This window comes from Crotalus tigris, unplaced genomic scaffold (assembly GCF_016545835.1).
Source record: "Crotalus tigris isolate CLP2741 ecotype Arizona unplaced genomic scaffold, ASM1654583v1 scf7180000020820.259583, whole genome shotgun sequence".
NCBI lineage: Eukaryota > Metazoa > Chordata > Lepidosauria > Squamata > Viperidae > Crotalus > Crotalus tigris.
Window position 1 is genome coordinate 7,501 of NW_024098198.1, and position 9,139 is coordinate 16,639.

A 9,139-nucleotide genomic window follows, 5' to 3' on the forward strand; every position below is an offset into this window, starting at 1 on the left:
TATCTATCTACCTACCTCACTGTATCGCAGACTGAGCACTCAGGACAGCAGGAAAATATTCATGTTAATGTCCAATTGGACATATTCTTAGCACATACAGAGAAAGTCCTTCCATCATTTTCTACTTTTTAATGCACTCGTTCATGATTAATTGGAGAAATTCTTTCTCTCAGAGGGCTGTGGCGTTCGTGGGGAACGCATCTCTGAACGATGTATGATCAGCCTAGAGTTGGGTGAAAGATAAAGCAGCTTTATAAATGTTTGAAGTAAATAAAATAAATAATAAATAAAGGGGTCTCGTGGTATTTCTGCATCCGAGACGATCTGTCTCCAAATTTAAAATGCTGGAGAGAGAAGCAAGGTCTTCATGCATGTTTCCTAAGAGCTGCTGCTGGAAACAAGAATAGAAGAGATCAGGGGTCTTCCAACTTGGCCCTTTTACGACTTGTGGGCTTCAACGGCCAGAATTCCTCAGCCAGGCACGCGCAGTTGAAGTCCACAAATCATAAAAGGGCCAAGTTTCAAGACCTGTGGAATAGATGGTCCAGCTTGGGAAAAAAAAACCCCACAATTCCCTTCCATCTACTTTTGTCTCCCATAGGATTTTAAAAGAACAGGAAGACAACGTGAAAGAGAAAACTATTCAGCTGCAGCAACAGCCTAAGAAAACATCTTGTTGTTCCAGACAATAAAGCGCACGTAGAACTCCCTTTAATAAATAAACACAACCGTTTTCATCTTTTCCTACCCTACAGTGTCCTGGGTTACATTGTCAGGCATTGTTTTATGGCTTTTACAGGACCGTAAGTCATTTTCGCCTGCAGTTCAATTGCAATGATTTTTTTTTAGAATAGAACTCAGAATAACAAGAGTTGGAAGGGACTTTGGAGGTCTTCTAGTCCAACCCACCTGCCCAAGGCAGGAGGCCTTATTCCATTGTGGACAAATGGCTGTCTAATCTCTTTTTGAAAACCTCTAGTGCTGGAACACCCACAGCTTCTGGAGGCAAGCCATTCCACTGGTTATTTGTTCTCATTCTTGGGAAATTTCTCCTAAGTTCTAGGTTGCTTCTCTCCTTGATGAGTTTCCATCCATTACTTCTTGTCCTGCCTTCAGGTACTTTGGAGAATAGCTTGACTCCCTCTTCTTTGAGGCAGCCCCTGAGATATTGGAACACTGCTATCATGTCTCCCCTTGTCCTTCTCTTCATTAGACTTGTTGTTGTTGGTTGCGAAGTCGTGTCCGACCCCTCGCGACCCCATGGAGAACGTTCCTCCAGGCCTTCCTGTCCTCCGCCATCTTCTGGAGTCCATTGAAGCTCACGCCTGCTGCTTCAGTGACTCCATCCAGCCATCTCATTCTCTGCCGTCCCGTTCTTCTCTTGCCCTCCATCTTCCCCAGCATGAGGCTCTTCTCCAGTGAGTCCTTCCTTCTCATTAGGTGGCCAAAATCCTTGAGTTTCAACTTCAGGATCTGGCCTTCTAAAGAGCAGTCGGGGTTGATCTCCTCTAGGACTGACCGGTTGGATCGCCTTGCAGTCCAGGGGACTCGCAGGAGTCTTCTCCAGCACCATAGTTCAAAGGCCTCCATTCTTTGGCGCTCGGCCTTTCTTATAGTCCAGCTATCACAGCGCTACATTGCAACTGGGAAAACCATGGCCTGGACTATACGAGACATCCCCAATTCCCGCAACCATTCTTCATATGTCTTAGCCTCCAGTCCCCTGATCATCTTTGTTGCTCTTCTCTGCGTTACAAAATCTTGGATGCAAATAAGAAAGATGGTTGCTAATCAATTGGACTAAGAGCAGTGCCTCAAGAGAAGGAATCAGGATTGTGTGGCCATCACAAAAAAAACAAAACAAAACAAAAAAAACTACAGCCTTGCTTGCCTTCCCTCTCCATTGACCTGAATTCATAGATTTGCAATGTAAGGTTATGGTAAACTCGCCTGCCATCAAAATATGTAATTCATTGTGACTTGGGAAGCAGAGTAGCCTGAACCAGAAATATATAACCTGTTTTCCCATCATAAATATGTAGGAAGAGCAGGGAAATATGTGAGGAAATCCAGATTTCACTGGACTGTAACCTGCAGGATTGTAACAGAACAGAATAAGGAAGTTGGAAAGGACCTTGGATAAGGTGACCAACTGTTTTACAAGGAGGAGGAGGACACAAATAAATTGAAGGAAAAAAAAGTGAGTCTAATGCGTGCGTGTGTGCCGTGTCGTGTTTCGGTAAGAAGTAAACAAAGCCACTTGCACGCAGCGCACTCTCTCAAAACAATTCTCCTGTGCGGAGCGCACGCGTCTCATAATCGCGTCTCGCCGCACTGTACCGAGCCTTGACGAATCGTCGTGTCAAATACAAATACGTCACATCACACGCAACGGATCGGATCGGCATCGAATACAGAGATTTATCGATTAGTCTTCAAATATCGAAAAGGATGACATGTAGGAGGATACTTTTCAAGACAGGACAGATAAAGGAGGACGATTGGTCACCTTAACTTTGGAGGTCTTCTAGTCCAACCCTCTGCTCAAGCAGGAAACTGGCCTATACCAGTTCAGACAAATGGCTGTCTTGTCTCTTCTTAAAAACTTCAGCGTTGGAGCATCTACAGCTTCTGGAGGCAGGTTGTTCCACTGGTTAATTGTTCTCATTGTCAGAAAATTTCTCCTTAGTTCCAGGTTGCTTCTCTCCTTGATTAGTTTCCACCCATTGCTTCTTCTCCTGCCTTCAGGCGCTTTGGAGAATAGCTTGACTCCCTCTTCTTTGGGGCAGACCCTGAGAGATTGGAAGACTGCTGCCATGCCTCCCCTGGTCCTTCTCTTCATTAAACTAGACATACCCAATTCCAGCAACCGTTCCTTATATGTTTCAGCCTCCAGTCCCCTGATCCTCTTTGTTGCTCTTCTCTGTACCCTTTCCAGAGTCTCAACATCTTTTTTACATCGTGGTGACCAAAACTGGATGCAGTATTCCAAGTGTGGCCTTACCAAGGCCTTGTAAAGCGGTATTAACGCTTCACGTGATCTTGAATCTATCCCTCTGTTAATGCAGCCTAGCACTGTGTTGGCTTTTTTGGCAGCTGCCACAACACTGCTGACTCCTATTTAAGTGATTTGTTAAGTGAGAACTGGATTCTGTCCATTTTTGAGCTGGGCTCTTGAAACAAGCCCCGGAAACACTGGATCAGCTTCGAAGAGGTGGTTTGTTGGGATTACAAAACCTGCAATCTGCGCCAACGAATGAAGAATGACCCGTGTTTGGCTTGCAAAAGAGAATAATAAAGTGAGATATGAGCGAGGTCTACAAAAGTAGTTATAGATACAGGACGCTTGCATGTAAAAGCGGTAGATATATCCTCAGTTGAAATGGTGAGCAGGGCGAGAAAAACTGGTTGAAAGATTCAGGAGGATTTGGGATCGGAGACCTACTGGGACCTTCTCGCTCTAGGAGAGCAGAGCTTGCTGGATCGCCGTCAGATACTTTAGTGGATTCTTGATCTGAGCAGGAAGAATGACTAAATGTCCACTAGATCTTCTATTCAAACCTACCATTCCATGGCCAAAGCAAGCAAGGCTGTTTTGTTGGGTTCACATTGGGAGCCAAATTGAAATTGATACTTTCTCTTCAAATTCAGAGAGGAGCATCTAAGATAATTCAAGGCCTGGAGACCAAAACGCACAAAGAACGGCTGCGGACTTGGGTTTGGCTTAGTCTAAAGAAGAGAAGAAATAGGGGAGACATGATAGCAGCGTTCCAGTATCTGAGGGGCTGCCATCAAGAAGAGGGAGTCACGTTACTCACCAAAGCACCAGAGGGCAGGACAAGAAACAATTGTTGGAAACTGACCCAAGAGAGAAGCAACCTGGAATTGAGGAGAAACTTCCTGACAGTGAGGACAATTAACCAGTAGAACAGCTGGCCACCAGAAATCATGGGTGCTCCATCACTGGAGGTTTTTAAGAAGAGACTGGACAGTCACCTGTCTGAAAGGGTATAGGTATAGGGTATAGACCTCCCAAGGTCTCTTCCAGCTTCTGTTCTATTCTATTCTATTCTATTTTATTCTATTCTATTCTATTCTATTCTATTCTATTCTATTCTATTCTATTCTATTCCATTCTATTTTTCCATCCTATTCTCTTTCTCTTCTCTTTTTTTCTCTTCTACTCCTTATTCTATTCTATTCCTATTCCTATTCTCTTCTCTTCTATATTTCTATCCTATTCTCTTTCTCTTCTCTTCTATATTTCTATCCTCTTCTCTTTCTCTTTTCTTCTCTTCTATATTTCTATCCTATTTTCTCTTCTCTTCTCTTCTCTTCTCTTCTACTCCTTATTCTATTCTATTCTATTCTATTCTATTCTATTCTATTCTATTCTATTCTATTCTATTCTATTCTATTCTATTCTATTCTACTCTACTCTACTCTACTCTACTCTACTCTACTCTACTCTAAATTCTTAAGTGGACACATGGACAGATAAAGTATAGTTGACCATGAATTATGGACCAAGGCTGCTGAAGGAGCTTCATGACGCCCTCTTTAACAAGTTAGGCATTATTACCTCAGGTGATAAATAACAGGTTCTTAATCTGGATCAACTAGATTCAAAAGCCATGTAGACAGGAATCAAAGTAGGCAGTTGTCCGTATTCTCCGGCTACAGTGACTGAAAAACGATCCTCCGTAATCGGAACAGATGCCAATTTGTGCAGGCCAAAATCTGTGCGAACTCAACATCCAGGTCAGCAAAATGTCGATGGAGATTCTCAATTACCCAGGTAGCCTTGGCTGAAGGTTGGCTGAAGTTGTCTGAAGGCTGAATTTTAAAAATTACCCCAGTTGCAAGGATTCAACCTTCAGACAACTTCAGACAGCCTTCGTCCAGGTCAGCAGGGTAATGAATAAATTTAATCTGGAAATGAAAGCGGATAACCCCAAGCTAGCAGTTATCCACGATGTTAACAACTCCAGATCTAGCTAAAAAAAAAAACAAAAAACGAACAACAACACAACCCACTGCAAAATTATTTGTGGCTGCAAGACGTACAGAATAAGACTTGACTGCCATCAGGATAATTACGGTATAATTTGGGAAGGTAATAAATGCTGTTTGGGCTTGAAGGGATAGTTAGGTGATGCTGATTGCTGCAATCGATGGTTCTTATTATATTTTTTTTATATTTGGGATTTTTATACGAGCTGCTTGGAATTTGCCAAATCAGGCTGGACATAAATTATCTAAATAAATAAAGGCTCTGAGTGGGCTTAGCTGATTATTTGATGGATTCTGTCCTGGTTTATACACTCGTACACACAGTTGCTGTGATGGAAGGGCAGCTTTCTCAAGATTGAGGAGATGACAACAGACAAGGAATGCAAACAAAAACAATCTCTTAAAAAACAACAACCCACCACTTGCCTGTGGTTTTGCTTTGAATAGGAGCGTGCGGAAAATCCAAAATCCAAAGCTCCGAGAGTCAGAGAGGGGTTGTTAGACAAACCAGAGGTCACAGTTTCATGATTGTGAATCCACACAAATGTCAATAAACGAACTGTTGTTAAGTTGGGGACTGCCCCAGTAGGAGAAGGTGTAATGCCTGTTACACACGTGTGCTCGCAGCCCCTCAACCAGGGTCTCCAGAGAAGGTCATGGGACCTTTCTGTGCACTCAGGCTGGGTCTACAGCAGGGTGGGGGTCTTCAAACTCGGCCCTTTTATGACTCGTGGACTTCAACTCCCAGAATTCCTCAGCCAGGCACGCTGAGGGGAAAGGGAGAGGTTTCCAAGCTGAGCCAGGCTGGCTGAGGGATTCTGGGAGTTGAAGTCCACGAGTCATAAAAGGGCCAAGTTTGAAGAACCCTTGACTTGTGGACTTCAACTCCCAGAATTCCTCAGCCAATGTGCCTGGCTGAGGGATTCTGGGAGTTGAAGTCCACGAGTCATAAAAGGGCCGAGTTTGAAGACCCCCTGCTCTAGAGAAACCCAAATTCAAGTCCCATTGGACCAAAGAACTCGTGCTATGACCTGGAACTCTTCATTTTCTGCCAGCCTACCTCACAGGGTTGTTGGTGAGGAATGAAAGGCAGGGAAGATCCTGCCTGTAAGTTGCCTCGAGAACAGGAAAAAAAAGGGCTGATTCTAAAAAGCATATGTGTGTGTGTGTGTGTGTGTGTGTGTGTGTATGTAGGTCTTTGGTTATTTGGGTTTTCTCCCACGTAAAATTGGAGGTGTCTTGGCAACGTTTCAACGAAGTCCCATTCGTCATCTTCAGGCTGGTGTTTTCAGCTTCGTGCTTCGAGGAGCACGAAGCACAAAGCTGAAAACACTAGCCTGAAGATGACGAATGGGACTTCGTCGAAACGTTGCCAAGACACCTCCAATTTTACGTGGGAGAAAACCCGAATAACCAAAGACCTACATACAAACACCTGCGAAAACCTCAGAAAACACACACACACACACACATGAATAAATACACTTCTCTCTGCTCTTCCTTTTCAGATTTTCCATGTTCAGACAGCCCTCAACGTATGATCGTAATGGAGCCTGGAATTATGCTGGTAAATTGTGCCAGATGTTACGTGGGTCATTATAGGACCGTGCCCAATTTTACCATCTTCTCTGCAAGGGTTGTTAAGTCAATACCACAGTTGCTAAGGAAACATTGCAGTCATTAAGCAAAACCACTGTAGTAGCCAATGGGCATTTTGGTTTTTTTCTGGGTTTTTTTTTTTTGCCTGCAACCAGAAATAAACACCGGTTTCCAGCAAAACAACAAAACATACATGGGATCCTGTAAATGCAGCCCAAAATGTGGTCACATGACCTTGGGGTGGAGGGGGAGGGTCAGCCCTCAGAACTTTGAAACTGGGTCACAAATAGCTCTGGGGAGGCTTGTCATAAGTTTGAACGGTTGCTAAGCAACTGGCCTTAAGTCAAGGACTACCTGTATATTTTGGCTTTTTGCCTCAAAGGAGTACCCAGCGTTCTCGTCTTCTTCTTGGGCCATATCTGTTATCGGACGTTGGCGATCCTGTTTTTATCAGCCGCCGCACGAAAAAGGGCTGCTGAGTTTTGTCCAAACCAGTCCCTTAGATTTGGAAGCCACGATGTTCTTCTTCTGCCTGGACCTTGTTTGCCTTCGATCTTTCCCTGGAGGATTAAATGGAATAGGTTGTATTTTTCTGGGTGTTGCGTCACATGTCTGAAATATTCTAATTTTCGTTTTTTAATTGTTTTGATGATTTCCCTCGGCTTTCTCAGGCAGCTGATCCCCTCCTCATTTCTGATCTTGTCAACCCAGCTTCTACGTAACAGCCGCCCGTAAATCCACATTTCAAATGCTTCTAGTCTCTTTGGGTGGCCTTCTGTCAGAGACCAACTCTCTATTCCATAGAGCAGGATAGACAAAACAGCATCTGAGGAGCCTGATTTTCAGTCTTAGGCTTCTGGCGTGACTGCAGAAGACCTTTTTCGAGCGTAGCTCTTAGCAATTATCTGGGAACCACCCTATGGAACAAAGCAAGTCCTATTTCTGGTTTAAATCAAATTTGGCCCAGGCCTGGGAAACTGGATCCACCCACTTTGGCGGGCACAAAATTATTTCCACAAATGAGGCTTCTCCTTTTTCTAAATGAGGACTTTTAGATTTCCGGTCTTCCAATTTCATTCTGTTCATTTCTTCCTGTTTGCCCGATCTATAGAGACGATTTTATACTTCATCTCTGCTTTCTAGAGCGTGAGTGATTGATTTAACTGAAGAGCAGGCTGTACCCCCAGGAAGGCTAAGTTGGAAAGTGCAAAAATACAAAAATAAAGTCAGCAGCCTCGGATCTGCTGATGACACCAGTCGGCTGAATTAAAGGAAGATTTCAAGAAGCAACAGGATGGAAACTGAACAGGGAGAGAAGCAAGCTAGAACGAAGGAGGAACTTCCTGACAGTGAGAACAATCAACCAGTGGAACAGCTTGCCACCAGACGTTGTGTCTGCTCCATCACTGGAGGAATAATAATAATAATAATAATAATAATAATAATAATAATAATAATAACAACAACAACAACAACAACAACAACAATTGTCGATAAGAAAGACAAAAAAGTCTGGATAGTGGATGTGGCAATGCCTGGAGACAGCAGAACAGACAAGAAAGAACTGGAGAAGATAACAAAATACAAAGACCTACAATTAGAAATAGAAAGACTGTGGCAAAAGCAAGCAAGGGTAGTACCAATAGTGATAGGCTCCTTGGGTGCAATCCCAAAACTGGAGCACCACTTGAAAACCATTGGCATTGACAAATTCGCTATTAGTCAATTGCAAAAGGCAGCCTTACTAGGAACTGCTTCCATCCTGCGAAGAGATCTGTAATACCATCAAACATCCACTTTCAGGCAAATGGCTGTCCAGTTTCTTCTTAAAGACTTCCAGTGTTGGAGCATCCACCGCTTCTGGAGGCAGGTGGTTCCACTGGTTAATTGTTCTCACTGTCAGGAAGTTTCTCCTTAGTTCTTGGTTGATTCTCTCCTTGGTCGGTTTCCATCCGTTGCTTCTTGTCTTTCCTTCTGGTGCTTTGGAGAATAGCTTGACCCCCCCCCTCTTCTTTGGGGTAGCCTCTGAGATACTGGAAGACTGCTATCCTGTCCCCCCTCGTCCTTCTCTTTGTTAAACTAGACACACCCAATTCCTGCAACCCTTCTTCCTCTGTTTTGGCCTCCAGCTCCCTAATCATCAGTAGAATAGAGCTGGAAGGGACCTTGGAGGTCTTCTAGTCCAGCCCCCTGCTCAACCAGGAGAACCTATCCCATCTCAGACAAAGGGCTGTCCAGTCTCTTCTTAAAAGCCTCCAGGGATGGAGCGCCCACGATTTCTGGTGGCAAGCTGTTCCATGGGTTAACTGTCCTCACTGTTAGGAAATCCCTCCTCGATTCCAGGTTGCTTCTCTCCTTGATGAGTTTCCAACCGTTGTTTCTTGTCCTGCCTTCTGGTGCTTTGGAGAATAACTTGACTGCCTCTTCTTTGGGGCAGCCCCTGAGATACTGGAAGACTGCTATCATGTCCCCCCTCGTCCTTCTCTTTATTAAACTAGACCTACCCAATCCCAGCAGCCGTTCTTCG

The 9,139-nt window shown here is 44.1% G+C and overlaps 1 protein-coding gene across 1 annotated transcript in view; it reads left to right on the plus strand.

Moving 5' to 3' along the window:
* The window catches only part of LOC120319560 (ras and EF-hand domain-containing protein-like), a 6,812-nt gene extending 6,065 nt beyond the window's left edge, over positions 1 to 747 (plus strand). Inside the window, exon 5 of the mRNA XM_039368539.1 lies at positions 602 to 747. Coding sequence (XP_039224473.1) covers positions 602 to 692 — 91 coding nt within the window. The 3' untranslated portion in view covers positions 693 to 747. The remainder of the gene's footprint in view (positions 1 to 601) is intronic.
* Positions 748 to 9,139: the final 8,392 nt, after the last annotated feature.